The following is a 17,477-nucleotide window of genomic DNA, read 5'->3' on the forward strand; positions in this document are numbered from 1 at the left end:
ACACAACGTTATATGTCTATTATATTTCAATAACCTGCGGGTGGGGGAAAAAGAACACAGTACTACCCGGTAGTGTTGCCAAAAGGATTAAACGTGTGTCTGATCAAGACTTTGGGTCCAACTACCAATTTACAGGACATACCAAAGACAGAGGAACATGTTGACTTGAGTCAGTATCCAGTCTTTTCTACTTCTAGCATTCCCTTTCCTCCCTCCCTCCAGCACACAGATTAAACATGAGTCTGATCATGTTTACATACAATCCATAAAACTATAGGAGCCATAAAACTTCAGGAACCTTGTGTTTGGGGCTCCCTCAACAGTGAGACCACCCCCAAGTCTGCATTCATGCGCTTGAACCTGCCAGGCATGCATTCTATGGGAAAAAGTGAAATGGGATGGGGAAGGGGGGAGTTAATGCTTTCCCTGGGTTTGGCCTCTTGCTTATACTATCACAGCAAGTGATGAAAGGCTTCACTGTTACTTTCACTTCGGCTTGTTGCTTTAGCCACTCTAACACCTGACAGTTCAGCTCTCTACAACTCAGCTGATCTCCTGACAAAACATACAATCATGATAATCATGCTTTAAAGATATTTGGGGTTAATTTTAGATCCAAGATCCCACATCATTATGAACTATTTCTGCACTTAATAATAAATGCTTTCATGCTTGTTAAATCTCCTAAGACCACCCACTGCAGCCAGATAACTTTATATTCTACTACAGGTCATTGTAGCCTTGATAGCTTGTCTGAAGTCCACTAGCAAGAGATATAAATCTTCCTATACAAACATACGTGTTAATTTGAGACTCCTCTGTTGTTTATATGTCTTGTCCGTTAAACTTCCCTGTATCCCGTCCAAATACTTCTCTTCCTGTCCTCAACAGCACCCCCATGAGTCTCATCTTACCTACCATTCAAGCTAGACCTGTAATAGAGTGAAAATACATTATCAGTCTGCCTATCGCCCCTTCCTTCAGGGAAAACATCCTTCTTATATTCAAAGTTGTCAAGATGGGAACAATACCGACCACATTTTAGTCCCAGAGATGGGCATGTGACCCAAGTGTGGCCAGTGGAGGGCTCCAGCCCTATGGTCATAATGATGGTTTCAGGGATGGTTATGTAAGCCAGGCTGAATCAAGATCTTCCCCAAGGATTTTTTTGCCATGGGTATGGGAAAAGATTCTTTTTCTTCTTCTGGGATCTTGAGTCCTAAAGTCTATAAGTTCAAGCTGCTTTGAGACACCTTCCTTGACTAGAAAAAACTTTCTGCTATAGGAATGAATAAGGCCAACACTCAAAAGAAACAGAAGAAGAAAATAAAGAGATTGAAAAATTGACTCTTTGGTTCCAATTATACCCAAAGTGTACCTCAATTTTATAGTTACATGAATCAATAAGTTCATTTTCCTTTGTTTTAAATCAGTGTGAGTTGAGTTCGTCACTAGCAAACACAAAAATTCTGATTAATACATACAGTACATCACAGTTGTGTGTTTATTTAACATAATGCTTTCCTGGATAATTGTGTTAATGAGACTAGATCCAAAATTAAAACCATAAAGTGAAGATAATAGCATTCAGTTAATTCTGTCACATATTCATTTATTCAATTGTCATTATGGAGGGTAAGATTTGAGAGGGAGGATAAGAAATCATTTATAGCATAAAGCTCTGATATCTGGATTGCAAAATTCTAATCTCTATAAGATGAATATAATATGGCTATTTCTGCTTGAGAAATGAGTGGTTTCTGCCTAATCTTGAATTTTTGCCTTATTATGTGCTCTGAATCAGTACTTCTATGAATGGAATGTATTAATTCTCATCAGAACCCATTTGAATTTTGACAATAGTTGTGATTTGTATTTGCATCTAATTACATTTTACTAAAAGGGACAAAACTGGATGTAGCAGAGATTGAATCCTATTGAGTCTTGAAAGATACAGGAGTCTACAAAAATTACAGTAAGAGTCTGGTGAAGTTGTAAGAGAGTAGGTGCTTGAAGAGCCTCATGTTTTCACCACCTGAATGTAATGTAAGATGTGACACATGCTGGATGTCAGCATTTCTTGGCCCTGGCTTCTCAGTGAACACACACACATACACACACACACACACTCTTGCATGCCTTTAAACACAACATTCACACACATGCATACTTATACACACATGCACTCAGATTCTCTTTCTCTTTTTCTCTCTTTCTAGCTCCTTGAATACCTAGAAGTTACTGGCCACATTTATTATCCAACCAATTAAAAGAACGATTAAAGAAGCTACAAAGTGTTAACACGTCTGTAGATTGACTCATTTCATCTACCCTTTGTGATCCGCTCCAGGCTTTCAACATCTTCAAAACAAACACTGCACAATTTATTAAAAACATACCACATTCACCCCAAATTTTTGATGGCTGCTTTAGATCTTTTATACAAATATCCATGATATTGTTTTCCACATGTTGTTGGGAAAAAAAGTTTTATTTGAAGAAGCTTCATGATGGTCCTGATTCTTCTGTTTTTGCATTCATTCATTTCCAACGAGTTTTTCAATAGATTTGTTTCCAAAATCCTGCTGCATATCAGTATTCCCTGGGAAGCTCTCTTGGGAATCCGGGTGTGGAAACCTCTGCTCTACAGTCCTGTCACTCACAGTGTGGTCTAAGGACAAGCAGCACTGACATCACCTGGGAGCATTTGAGAAATGAGGACGCTATGGCTCCATTGCAGACATAGTGAATCAAACTCTGCAACAAAGATCCCCACGTGAGTCTATGCACATTAGTGTCCAAGAAGCAACTGCAGAACATGGTCAACAGAACTGGATCCTCTTTTCTCCATTGCTATTATCCAAAATTCTGACTTCTACTTCATTAAGAACATTATCGTGCACTTAAATTTGATTTATTCTTCATCTGTACTTTGCTCCAATAAAATTTAAATCTTATCTTTGACTGCAGGTAAGAATAAGGCTTCAACTTGTAAAGGCCTCTTTGATGTCTCATTTTATTTTATTTTCAGAAGCGTATTCCCCACAGGTCTGCACCACTAAAGTGTCCTGAGTTTTTCCTCCTGTATTTCTTGACCTTTGCTTCCCATGTAGGTTTTACTTCCAAGGCTATTTCATCTTAGCTGTGACCTTGCCATTCATCTCCTGCTACCTAAATTTTCAAAATCTTTCCTTTGACGGTCTTCCCAGGCTTTTATCTGGGCCAGCTTTAATTCTGGGCTAATGTGGAGACCCATTTTCAGTAGGTTCTCAGGTTAGATGCAATGACCTATTCCAACTTCAGATTTCATTCCTAGGAAATTGTCTGCCAATATCCACTTTCTGGCTCTTCCTACTTGACTTCAAAATGTCTAGATAAAGGTGATTCATCAATCACCTTGACATTTTATCTTCCCAGTGCTGGATGCCTGGTGTTACTCAAACCATCTTCTTGAGGATTCTCAATTTTCCACTTTCCATCTGAATATTTTGATAGACGCAGGAAATTGGAAACACACAAAAACAGTGATTGGCTTGTTATAATGATAGCAGTAGGGAGCAAGCGATGATAATCAGAGTGTGAGAGTTCTTATGAATGAATTCTGCCTCAGTGTCTTCACTTCCAAAGACCTGCACTGCCACTCTCTTTCAGTCACCTCTCCCATGGTCAGACCCTGCACTAGGCCATCATCAGGAATTGTCCATATTTGACACCCTGAATGTCAATTTCCCACTGTCTGGGCAAAAATCTTTTGTCTGTCGGACTTGTATTCCCTCATCCATGCCTGTTGACCCTGATTCAGGCTGAAGTCAACCAAAATATCAACTCAGCCTTTCAGCAGTTTCCACAGGAAATCAAATTGTTTAAGCATGTCATCACATCTGAGTTCATTAGTGAAAATGTTATGGAAACACACAAAAAAGGTTGCATATGGTAAAATATTACTGTTCTCCGAAGTCCAGACCTCCCCAAAGAAGGGTCTACCCTCCTCACTCCTAGTGCCTAACCCACAGACTCCTCTCCCTAATCCCCCCTCCTCTCCTACTCAAGACTTCACTCAAGTTCTCCCATCTCTTGTGCAAGGAAAGTCCATTCTGCTCCCAGCTCCTACTCCCCCAAAAGCCAGAGTATCCATTGAAACCAATGCCGAGTATGCTGCAGAATTTCAGGAATCAAGACAGGAAAACATATTGGTAAGGGATGAGGCCAAACAGCCAAGAATATGAAATGATGAAGGAGTTCTGAGGGAAAGGGTTTGAGAAAGAATCCATTAGAAATCAATGTGTGTTTGCACCCTCTGTACCGCATGCTGACCTAGGTTTTTCATCACTGGTCCTCAGTGTCTGAAAACTATATGTAATCACTATAACTGAAGTATTACTGTGGGTAGGTATCCATCCATTAGGACTTAACAGCATAGAGGTTAGATGCAAGGGCTCTGGAATTCAACTGCTTCCTTACTAGCTCTGAACAAGTTACTTACCTGCTCCGTGCCTCATCTCTAAAATGGGGGTAATAAAAGTACTGCCCCCAAGGGTTGTGGTGAGGGGTATATGATATCATCTATGCAGAGGGCTTAGCACACAGCCTGGCCCTAAGTAAGCACTAAATGCATTTCAGTTATAGTAAGGATCAGCATTGGTCATAAACCCTTCTTCTGAAGGGCTTACATTAAAAAAAGCATTTTTAAAATTTATTTATTTATTTTTATTGAAGTATAGTTGATTTACAAAGTTGTGTTAATTTCTGCTGTAAAGCAAAGTGATTCAGTTATACATTCTTTTTCATATTCTTTTCTATTATGGTTTATCACAGGATATTAAATATAGTTCCCTGTGCTACACAGTAGAACCTTGTTTGTCCATCCTATATATAATAGTGTGCCTCTGCTCATCCCAAACTCCCAATCCATCCCTCCCCCACCTCTTCCTCCCCCTTGTCAACCACAAGTGTCTTCTCTACATCTGTGAGTCAGAAACAGCATTTTGTTTTTGTTTTTTTTTAACACTAAAGAGGCTTTTAATTATGTAGTATTATCCATAAGTAAAAAGACTTTCCCAGTCATGTCACTTAAGAGATCATTTTATCCACTGCTCTGTTTGGCTGCCAGTCTCTTGTCTCCCTCCTCAGCAATGGTAAGGCGGATACCCTTTCCACGAGGAAGAGAGATCCATGGTTTGTTGCCTTTGCCAATAACGAAAATGTTGGAGAGCCGGGTGGCAAAGCTATTGCCGTTGGCATCTTTCACATGAACTACATCAAAAGAACCAGGATGTCTCTCCCGGTTAGTGATCACACCAATTCTTCCCAGGTTAGCACCTCCAGTCACCATGCACAGGTTATCGGTGTCAAATTTGATGAAATCAGTAATCTTGCCAGTCTCCAAATCAATCTGAATCGTGTCATTCACCTTGATGAGGGGATCAGGGTAGCGGATGGTGCGAGCATCATGGGTCACCAGATGAGGGATTCCTTTTGTCCCCACAAAGATCTTTCTCACTTTGCATAACTTATACTTGGCCTCCTCAGGTGTAATACAATGAACAGCAAAGCAACCCTTGGTGTCATAGATCAGACGAAAATTCTCTCCAGTCTTGTCAATGCTGATGACATCCATAAAACCAGCAGGGTAAGTTATATCGGTGCGGACCTTGCCATCAATCTTAATGAAACGCTGCATGCAGATCTTCTTTACTTCATCTCCTGTTAGGGCATATTTAAGTCTGTTCCTTAGGAAAATAATTAGGGGGAGACATTCCCTCAGCTTGTGGGGACCGGTAGATGGACGAGGAGCAAACACACCAGTCAGTTTATCCAGCGTCCAATGCTTTGGAGCTGCTACGCGCTTCAGGTGCTTCTTGGGACCACGAGCCATGGCTGCGCTAGGCACGGAAAGAGCAGCATTTTGTTTTGATAATTTTCATATTTGTCTTTTATTTTGACCTAGCTTCCATGTGGGCCAAAAGATAAAAGAAATAAAGATATAGAGTGAGGTGGAGATAGCCTGGATCATTGAATTTTAAACAAAACTGATGGAAAGGAATATAATTCCTCTGCCCTAATGAATTATTGCAGAAATAGACTCCAAAATTAAATCAATATTGTCCAGGAAAATGAAAGGTCATCCACTTTACTCTCCTGTCTTCACTCAGGCCCACATCCAACTTATCCCTGGGAAGCAAAAATAAGTTTTATTTTCAAAGGACCTCTTTGCAGAGATTTGCATTCTTCCTGAGTAACCAACTCCTTTTCTTCTGACTGTGAGTCAGGAAAATGCAGGCCCTTTTATTCTGGAAATCGATGTATGTATAGAACAAAAACTGACTGGTGAGTGAGCATAAGATTGACAAAGGTTCCTGTTCTTATTTACAGTCTGTTTCCTAATTGCCACACATGATTTGCAATGAATAGGAAATATTTGCCCAAAATGCTATACTTTCACTCGTATATTCTTGGCAAAAGTTTGCTTTGTTTCCTCAGTTTATGAAACCCTTGTCATTAGTATAGTCTTGTTCATCTAAATTGGTAAAAATGATGTAAATAAATATTAAACTATGACTGCCATTTCAAAATCAGACAGTCAGCAATCACCCTTGGGTTGTAAGAGGATTGCTCTGGTCCTGATGTAGAGGAAACATGAGAAAGGCTAGAATCAGGAAGACCCTCTCTGAGGTTGGGAGGTAACACAGCTTAGAAATCTTGAGTCCAGAACAGGCAGAGCAGTGGGGATAGGGAGAGGGGGAAGGCTGGGACCATAGTAAGGAAGTAGGGCAACAGGACATGGTGACAAATTCTTCCTGTCTAAATTATTTCATTTATTTTTTTATTTTTATTTTTTAAAATTTATTTGTTTATTTTTGGCTGCATTGGGTCTTCGTTGCTGCACGCAGGCCCTCTCTAGTTGTGGCGAGCAGGGGCCACTCCTCATTGCGGTGCGCTGGTTTCTCATTGCGGTGGCTTCTCTTGTTGCGGAGCACAGGCTCTAGGCGCGTGGGTCTCAGCAGTCGTGGCTCGCAGGCTCAGTAGTTGTGGCTCGTGGGCTCCAGATGCGCAGGCTCAGTAGTTGTGGCGCTCGGGCCTAGTTGCTCTGCGGCATGTGGGAACTTCCCGGACCAGGGCTCGAACCCGTGTCCCCTACATTGGCAGGCAGATTCTTAACCACTATGCCACCAGGGAAACCTTATTTCATTTATTATATTAGTCATTAGTGAAAAAAAGGAAAAACTTTCCATCTTTATATCTGGCAATACATCATACCTACTGAATGCTTCAGGAGAAGGAAGGGAGAGAACGAATATTTCCTGAATGTCTGTTAGGTCTTTGAACCTCTCCTCGATCTGTATCTACTCCCTTGGTGATTTCAACCAATCTCACAATTTTAAGTATATGCATACACTGAGGGCTCCAAATGTTCTCTGTCCAGCTTTAACCTCTTTCCTGAACTCCAGGCTTATATACTCAGCTGCCTACTCAACTTCTCCACCTGCGTGACTCTCAGGGGCCTTAACATGCCCCTAAATAAATTCCTGCTCCTTCCTCCACCTGCCCCTTCCTCAGTCTTTCTCATCTCAGTTATTAGCTTCTCCATTCTTTTCTTATTATTAAATTTTTATTTTATATTGGAGTATAGTTGATTTACAATGTTGTGGTGGTTTCAGGTGTACAGCAAAGTGATTCGCTCATACATATACATGTATCTGCTCTTTTTCAAATTCTTTTCCCATTTAGGTTATTACAGAATATTGAGCAGAGTTCCCTGTGCTATATACTGTAGGTCCTTGTTGGTTATCTATTTTACATATAGCAGTGTGTACATGTCAATCCCAAACTCCCAATCTATCCCTCTCCCCCACTCTTCATCCCCTGGTAACCATAAGTGCTGGCTTCTCCATTCTTAAACAATCAAGTAAAAAACCTCCCAGTCATCCTCGATGCCTCTTTCTGTTATATACCTCCTCCACTCAGTCACAGAGTCCTACCAGGTTTACCTTCAAAATATATCCAAGAGGACTCCTTCTTTCCAGTATCGATCTTATTCAAACTAATGCTAACCACAAAAAATTGTTGGACAAAATATTTTTTTAAAAAACTAAGAGCTGACAAGATAATAGGGAATTATAAAAACTGAAGAGAAATTTTAATTCAGGAATAAAAGGGGCAAAAAAAAGACATCTTTGCCCTGAGGATAGGAGCCTAAGCCAGAACATTCTTCTTGGGAATGTAAACATTATGGGGATATAACAAGAAACTCTCCCCGCAATAGCTGAGACCTTAAAGGGTCTACAGGCTAAGGCTGGTCCAGGAATGGGTCAGTCCTCACATGGAATTACACTTGAGCTTTACTTCTGGGTCATCAGGTGAATCTCAAGTCTTGAACTTGATTTAAGTTGATCCCAAGCTGGTAGCATCCTGGTGCCTGGCAGAAGCAATGACAAATCCTATCTGGATGAAGTTTTCTTAATTAATTAAGGAATTAAATGTAATTCCTACATTTTTTTCAAATAAAACATCCAGTATCCAGTCAAAAATAACTAAGCACACAAGGAAACTAGGAAGAACCAGCAGAAGCAAGAGATAACACAGATTCACAAGGCTTAGATATGGGAATTACCGAAGAGTCTTTAAAATAATCATGCTTACTATGCTTGAATAAAGAAAAGACAAACTTCAGGATCTCTGAAGGAACAGAAAACATATAAAAATGATAAAGCAGACAAAAATAGAGTTTTATAAAAATAAAAATGCAATAAAATTTTAAACTACATGGATAGGTTTAATAACAGATTAGACAACACTGAAGAGGATTAGTGAACTGGAGAATACAGCATTAAAAAGCATAGCATAGAGGTACCAGCTTCAATGGCTAGGGGGGATGAGGAGGTGAGGGCAAGTATCACCTCTTTGCCTCATTGTCCCCTAGCACTGCCTGAACATCACACAGGTCACCACCACCATGATGATCTGGACTTCACAGCATGTCTTTTACTATCCATGGGAAACTGTTACAACACCTGCAAGGCAGATATACCCAAACCCTAGGAACCCAAGTATGGTTAGAGTTGATGTATGGGACAGACATATAGAACCTTCTGGAAAGTTGCATAGCCATAGACTTCTCAGCACAGAGTGGGAATTGCCTTCCATTGTAAATTCACTTATTGGTGCAGCAGGAACCAAAACATATGTGCAATATATAGTTGATCTTATAAAGAAAATAACGGAACTTAAATCTACTAATATTTCATTTACAAATATGGTTTCAGTAGTTGGGAGACATATACAAACCACATCCTCAAGACCCAGGAAAAAACTATTTTGACTTAAAAAGTCATAATGACTGAAAGGAGTCAGTCTCAGCTGTTACGCAGAACGATTTATGGCAAGTACGATATCTTCAAATGCTAATCAAGGCTGAGATGCAATGGAATGTGTAATGCATAAATTAAATGCCAAGATTGAAGTGTTGACGGCTTCAGCAAGAGGAAGATAAGGACACCCATGGCAGCTGCAGCATTTGTAGAGAAATGATAATGAAAATTGGTATATAGCATTGGGTCTCCCAGGTGTCTTTAAGCTGGCAATGTATTTATTTGTTATTTTAAAAATACAACTACATTTTAGGTAGAATTTTTTTAATAACCTAAAGAAAGGCTACGTGCCTTTTGACCAAAACAAAGAGGTGCAGGACTTTTATATAAAAGGGATCATCCAAAATTAGTGTAGTTCAAAATATTCATCTAATTTTGAGGGTTCCAGTAACCGGTGAAAATTTAACAATTTTTGAAAATGTATTTTGAAATTGGTATTGGCATAGTTACTCTCCTTGCGGTAGGATTTTAAAGCTTTTCCCACACTGGCATTCTATCTGGCTTGGGACCAACCTCAGAACAAAGAAGAACCACCTCTTACGTGCACACAGTTGCTCTACTGTAGTTACCCTCAACAGTTTGCTTGAAGGAACTCACTTTAAAAGGAGAAATTGTATAGTTTTAAAGGCATATTAATTTGTATAAAATAACCTGCTCTGCTAAAAACCACAGTGTTTTGATTTGGTACTTAGATGATATTTTTGGCGTGAAAATTATATTTTATCCACAAGGACTGTATTAATTTGCCAAAATTTTGTAAACTAGTAAAGTTATTACCTTCCTTCAATTTGTACTTCCAAAAGTCTTTATGATTTAGTCTGCTGTACTGTGGGCTGGTTATGCTTCCTGAAAATATAGTCGTTACCTGGGAAAAAAATGTTTAGCATAGAAAGTAACAGGAAAAGTCTACAGTAAGAAAGTCTCACATACATTAAATGAGTCCAAAAAAAAGTAGAGAGAGTGAGGAAGAGGCAATACTTGATGAGATGGTGACTATTTTCTAGAACTATAGAAGGATACCAATCACGTACTCAGGGAGTTCTATGAATCCCAAGCAGGAAAATAAAAAGGATGCCACACCTACATAGACCATGGTGAAAATTCAGAAAACCAAAGACAAGGAGGATGTCTTGAAAGCAATTAAAGAAAAAAATGCATATTATCTGTGAAGAACTGACCAACAGGAATACTTTTCAAGAGCAATAAAAGAAGTTAGAATGTAATGAAATTACTGGTTTGATGAGTTTTAAAAAATCTAGAAGTCTATGTCTAGCTAAAATATCCATAAAGAAGGAAGTTCAATGAAGATATGTTCAAACAAACAAAAATTAAGTTTTCTACTAACAGACCTACACGAAAGGAAATTCTGAAGGATGTATTTCAGGAAGAAAGGAAATAATCCCAAACAGAAGGATTGAGATGCAAGAAAAAATGAAAAATAAAGGTAGTAGCAAGCATGAGCTTAACTTCAAATAAATATTAATTATGCACGTTAATAGTGATTATAATTTCTTATGGTTTTAAAAATATATATAGAATTAAGATGTACAACAACACATGACGGCATGTAAGTCAGAAGAAGTGTGAATGGATTTAAAGTATTCTAATGCCCTTATATCAGCACACAACCCAATAGAAAAAGAGAAAATGACTTGACCAGGCAGTCACAACATAGGAAATGCAAGTATTAAATAAATATATGTAAAGGTGTTCAATCTCGTTAGTACTCAGGTAAATGCAAATTTAAACCACCCTGAGATATCACTACATAAGCACCAGAACAGCTAAAATATAAAAAAGTGATAATAACAGGTATTGACAAAGATGTGAAACAATGGAATATTTCAAACATTGTTCATGAGAATGAAATTGGACAGCAACTTTCAAAAACAGTTTAGGAATATCTACTAAATTTGAAAAAACCCATACTACATGATCCAGAAAGGTGTATATCCTGATATATACAGATTAGATAGATAGATAGATAGTTAGATAGATAGATAGATGATAGATAGATAGATAGATCCAAGTGTTATATATCCAACAGTAATATGGACCAATAGTTATGTAAAAGAATGTTCACAGCAGCATTGCTTGAAGTAGTTGGAAAATGGAGACAACCCCCAAATCCTCAATATGCAATGGTTTTAATGAACTGTGATCTATTCATGCAATTTAAACTTGTACAAAAATAATGTTGAGCAAAAGAAGCTGGACACAAAACAATACACACTATATGAGTTCATCTTTTAAAAATGCAAAAAGCAGGGAAAACCAAAGATCATGCTTAGGTGGGAAAACTATAAAGCAAAGCAAGGAAGTGATTCTCATAAACGTCAAGAGGGTGGTTACTCTTAGGGGACATTTTCAAGGGAGTTGATGCTTCAGCTTTGACTTGACGAGTGCTTACACTCACACACTGAGTGGTTAAATCTCTGTACACTTTTCTGAATGTACATTATATTTCATTATACAAATGGATTGTTAATAGTCTTTTTATGAAGTGTTAACTTGTGTAAGTTACTTAACCTCTCTTAACTTTAGTTTTCCCATCATATTTAGAAATATATAATAATATCTGTGGTATTATAAGAGCTAAAGATTCTGACTATCATAATACCTCTGAATGTCATAATACCTCCATACAGGTATAAAAGTTTCTTTCAATTTCCCCTCAACACCATCCTTTTACTACTTGCCTTGGTCCTAGGCGTTATTCACTTGGCCAGGGGCTAAAAGGAGAGGGAGGAGAGCTTTGAAACAGCCAAGGGACCCATAGAAGGGTGCTTTGTTCTCATCTCTGCTGCCATTGGAAGTCTCACCCCAAATAGGCAGGAATAAAGGTTTACTGTACCAAGTCCCCCTAGGGCAATAATAATAAATGGGCCAACCCAAGGGAGTCATATGAATGAATTTCAGCTACATGATGAATTAAGGCCTTTGGCGGTAGAAAATAACCATCATGTTTAACATGGCTTATATAGGAAAATACTTTCCAGGTTCCAAATGTACAGGACTAACTTATACATTCCTCTACACACTCATTTTTTAAAATTAATATAATTCATGATCATGCTTTCTAAAAATATTTGTTAACTAAAAGCCAAGTAAAGCATACCAATTAAAAACAGCCAGAAAAATAATAATGATTTTAAGAGAGGATAGTAGATGTTATCAGGCAACTGGGATAAATTGGCTACTATGGTTGAGGACCAGATCTAGGGCCGAGACTCCTGGCAGCTCAAAGTGGTGAAAGGAACATCTGCCTTTTCCCCACAGGGCGGTGACCAGAGGGACGGGGCTGACAGGAGGGGGCTGGATGCCAAGGAGCCCAGGGCATCTGCAGGTTTCCTAACGTCTCTGGGCCTGTTTTCTTCTCTATAAAAGTGGTGGGATTGACTAGATTACATTAATGTCATTTTTAGTTCTAGAATGTTGTGAATCATCCTTGATTCACTGATCAATATTTTTAAATACCCCAGTTTATTCAGAGAAACAATTTATCTTTCTTGGTATTGATTTATAGGGGGAATTTGTCACAAAGTTCTTTACTTAAGGCACACTGAGTAACTCAACTGGTAATGTGCTTACTGTCATTTTGCGAAGGATACAGAAATGCACATTTAGAAAGCTTTTCTTCCCTCTATGAAACTTAAGGACAAAAAATTGAGCTAAACTCAGTATTTCCTAAAGTTTGTTTCATTAGTCCTGCAAAATACAACTTAAAAAAATTTTTTAAAGCTTTTTGGCATGAAATAAGAAGGAAAATTCATAAGGCATATTAGCTTATTAAGGCTCTGTAAAGATAGTAAGAAAGTAAAAACTTTTTTAAACCTAAAAAAGTCTCAAAACTTTTCACTTGCATTAAACCAATTAATACCTCATATGCAATGAACTGAATGTGTCCCCCCAAAATTCATACACTGAAAGCCTAACCCCAATGTGATGGTATTAGAAAGCGACATCTTTGGGAGATGATTAGGTCATGAGAATGCAGCCCTCATGATGGGATTAGTTCCCTTATAAAAGGGACCCCAGAGAGCTCTCTCTCTCTTTCCTCCATACGAGGATACAATCAGAAAGCAGTAGTCTGTAACCTGCAAGATGCTCTCACCAGAACCTGACCATGCTGGCGCCCTGATCTCAGACTACCAGCTGCCAGAGCTGTGAGATACAAACATCTGTTGTTTACAAGGCACCCAGTCTATGGTATTTTGTTATAGCAACCTGAATGGACCAAGCCACAGTATAATTAGTGTTCTGAAGAATTTGCTATAGAAAATCTTAATGCTCCATTTCTCTTTTCTCCCTTCCAAACAAAAATGTTCGAGAGATGTAGCCATAAATGTTGCCTCCTCTTCACCTCCCACTCCAGTGGGGCTTTCGGTTCCTCCACTCCAATAAAGGACTCTTTTCAACATCAACAATAACCCTCACTCTCTCAACCCCATGGACTCGTGTCTGGCCCCATCTTCCTTCACGCATTAGCTGAATTCAGCAGATAGCTGCTCCTGTATTCTGGAAGCAAGCTCTTCTATGGTTTGTCTTTTGCGCTTTCCAGGTTTCCTCTTTCGTCCCTGCCATCCTTCCCAATCTCCTCTTCTGACTGTTTCACCCACCAGACTTCCAAATGGGGGCTTCCTCTGTGCACTAGATCTTCTCCTGTCTGACTCAGCTATACTCTGTCTGCGTCTTCTTTTCCTCCCCACAGTGTGAAATGCCATCTCTGTGCTGATGGCTCCACAAATGTTATCTCCACTCAGCCCCCCTGTCATGTCTTACTCACTTTCACACTATTCCCCTAGGACACACTTCACTCTTTCTTACGTTGGGAACTTTAGATCTGCTGTCTCCTGTTTCTAAGACACTCTTCAAGTCTTTTCCTAGTCCTCCCTTTATCATCTTAAAACTCACTTCTTCAGAAAGCCTGTCCCTCTCCACTCTATCAACATAAGCACCCTGCCAATCATTCTCAGTCACATATCCTAGTTAATGTCTTTTAGCACTTGTTACAAGTTATTGATATTTTGCTTTATTTATTTGTTACTTTGTTGTTTGTCTCCTCCATTATAACCCCAGCACTGAGAGTACAGGATGGTATCTGTCTGTTCTCCCAAGGACCTAGCACAGTGCCAGGCACAGAGCGGGTGCCTGATAAATTTTTGTTGAATGAATGGGTGTATGAATATGATTCTTCTGGTTTCTTAAGCTAATAGAGCTCCCTCACACTCTTTTCTGGTGACAGAGTCTAGAACACATGGAGTCTAGAACACCTAGAGAAAATGGATCTTAACGGAGTTCTTGGATGTCTCTCTGAAGGATCAAAGCTTCAAGGGAGGTTTGGGGAAGAGCAGGATGGGAGTCATTCCTAGTCTACTTCTCTGAAGAGTGTCCTAAAAGACAATTCTGCTATGTTATCATTTCCAAAGATGACCACAAAAATACTTCCCAACCCACATACTTTTCTTAAGATGTGATGTGGACATTCCTCCTATTGAGAGGTAGGCTCTGTATTCTTTCCCCCTTGAATCTGGATGAGCTTATAACTTTAGCAGAAATGACATTGTGTCTTACAAGTTCCCCTGAACAAAGAAACAAATAAGAAACAAGGCTACAGCATAAAAGGCAATACAGCTTTTACCTGCTTCTCCTGGGATGCTTGCTCTTGGAACCTAGCTACCGTTCTATGAGAATGCCCAAGTAGCCACATGGAGAGGCCATATGGAGGTGTTCTGACCAATAGCCTCAGCTGCAGTAACAGATGAAAACCAGTATCAACCAACAGACATGTGAGTGAGGAAGCCTTCTAAGTGATCCAGTCCTCCAGTTAGCAAGTAAACCCAGCCTTTGAGTCTTCCTAGTTGAGTCCACTATCATGTAACAGAGATAAGCCATCCCCAGATCGCCCCTCTCCAAATTCCTGGCCCACAAAATCGGTGAGCATAATAAATTTTTTTCTTAATTTTTATTGGAGTATAGTTGATTTACAATGTTGTGTTAGTTTCTGCTGTACAGCAAAGTGAATCAGTTATACATATACATATATCCACTCTTTTTTAGATTCTTTTCCCATATAGGTCAGTACAGAGTATTGAGTAGAGTTCCCTGTGCTATACAGTAGGTCCTCATTAGTTATCTATTTTATATATACTGGTGTGTATATGTCAATCCTAATCTCCCAATTTATCCCTCCCTTTCGCCCTTTCCCCACCCTGGTAAGCATAACTTATTTACAAAACAGAAATAGAGTCAAATAGAGTCACAGATGTAAAATGGTTTTTGAAGCCATTACATTTTGGGGTTTTGTTAGCAGCCGTAGTAACCAGAACACCAATATTATTTGTTGTTAGTTATAAAATAATTCCTATTCTCTCAATATCAGTTGGACAGGGGGTGGTATTGACACAACTGTGAAGATTTGCAGACAAGAATTCTACCTGGAGAAATGAACAGTTCTCCCACCTATGTATAAAATTAACGTGTCGCAGGGAGCTAGGGTCGGTTCACACTGGCTTATGATGTACACATTCCCAATGTGTACATCTTTTCCCAACCAGCCATGGTGGAAATAATTACACCATGGAAATTGGCAAGCACTGTAAATCAGGGCTTTTTTCCCCTCCGCCATAGAACTGGCTTACCACTCCACCTCTAGGAAAGTGTGGCTTCACTTCTTGGTAATAATCTTTCTGCCCTATTATAAAAAAAAGAAAAGAAGTTTGACTTTATTGGCAGTTTTTCCTCCAAGACTCCTTTAAAGCCACCTGTGATGTTCCAAGAGCCGCAGGATGGCTCTCCCTACTCTAATATCCTCTTCTAGTATTTCCACGTTGGACCGTCCCATCCCTGCAGTGACCCTGACACCAGTTATAGGCAGATGTTCTGGGAGGGGCTGAGTGCCCCCAAGATTCCCTAGGAGAGAGGGGTTTTCCTGACTCCACTTAATTTGTGTCCACAGAAAGCTCTCCTGCTGGCCAATAAAAGCATGTCCAGCAGGTCCAGCTCTGCCACATTTTCAGATGGGAAGGCACCCTCCATTCTCTTCCCTGCGGTGGCTGAGGACCACGCATGTGACCCAGACACACACAAAAGGATGAAGCAGGCCCATGAATTAAGCCTCTAATAAAGACTTGCGGAATTGCATTATTAAGTCAATTCTCCCAGAGCACAAGTGGTACTTTCTGATGCCACTTTAATAAACTACATCTCCAGTGTATTTGCATAGCTATTAAGTATCTTCATTATTAGGATAGGAAATTGGGCAGCAAGGGATGAAGTATCAAGCCCTATGCTGGATGAACACAGTGAGAAATCCTAGAAGTAAAACCAAGTTTTGCATTCATTCAAACTAGACTTTGAGGAAGAAAGATTTTTTTTTTTTTTTTAATGAACTACTGCCCATGGAGTCAGTTCACACTACAGTTTGATTTTTGAGTTCCATATTTTAAATTTATTTATTTATTTATTTATTTTTATTTTTGGCTGTGTTGGGTCTTCGTTTCTGTGCGAGGGCTTTCTCTAGCTGCGGCAAGCGGGGGCCACTCTTCATCGCGGTGCGCGGGCCTCTCACTATCGCGGCCTCTCTTGTTGCGGAGCACAGGCTCCAAACGCGCAGGCTCAGTAGTTGTGGCTCACGGGCCCAGTTGCTCTGCAGCATGTGGGATCTTCCCAGACCAGGGCTCGAACCCATGTCCCCTGCATTAGCAGGCAGATTCTCAACCACTGCGCCACCGGGGAAGCCCGAGGAAGAAAGATTTTAAACTTTTGGGTCATACAGCCTCATATCTTCATGTCAGCAATTCTGCTTCTAACAACTTACCCTACAGATATATCTGCACACAGACAAATTAACAAATAGGTATTATAAGGATGTTCACCCAGGTATTGTTTGGGTTAATCAGTAAGTTACTAGTTTAAATTGTGGCCACCCGTGCAGTGAAATATTAAAAGAAAGGCATTTTTAAAAGGAGGCAGGCCTGTATATATTCACATAGGAACATCTTTAAAATACTTTAAGTGAAAAATCAAGGCTGGAAGTCCCTGGTGGTCCAGTGGTTAGGACTCCCACTTTCACTGCCAAGGGCCCAGGTTCATTCCCTTGTTGGAGAA

General features: G+C 39.6%; 1 protein-coding gene and 1 pseudogene across 1 annotated transcript; one reads left to right on the forward strand and one right to left on the reverse strand.

The window, feature by feature from the left end:
- Positions 1-5,000: 5,000 nt before the first annotated feature.
- On the reverse strand, positions 5,001-5,892 carry LOC133076207 (small ribosomal subunit protein eS4, X isoform-like). Its single transcript, XM_061170720.1, has one exon. The coding sequence runs from the start codon at positions 5,873-5,875 to the stop codon at positions 5,084-5,086; it is 792 nt and encodes a 263-aa protein (XP_061026703.1). The 5' UTR covers positions 5,876-5,892; the 3' UTR covers positions 5,001-5,083.
- A 3,061-nt stretch (positions 5,893-8,953) lies between these two features.
- Positions 8,954-9,528, forward strand: LOC133076586 (PRELI domain containing protein 3B-like; annotated as a pseudogene).
- The last annotated feature ends 7,949 nt before the right edge of the window (positions 9,529-17,477 follow it).

The sequence above is a fragment of the Eubalaena glacialis genome, chromosome 16, assembly GCF_028564815.1.
Source record: "Eubalaena glacialis isolate mEubGla1 chromosome 16, mEubGla1.1.hap2.+ XY, whole genome shotgun sequence".
In the NCBI taxonomy this organism is placed as follows: Eukaryota; Metazoa; Chordata; class Mammalia; order Artiodactyla; family Balaenidae; genus Eubalaena; species Eubalaena glacialis.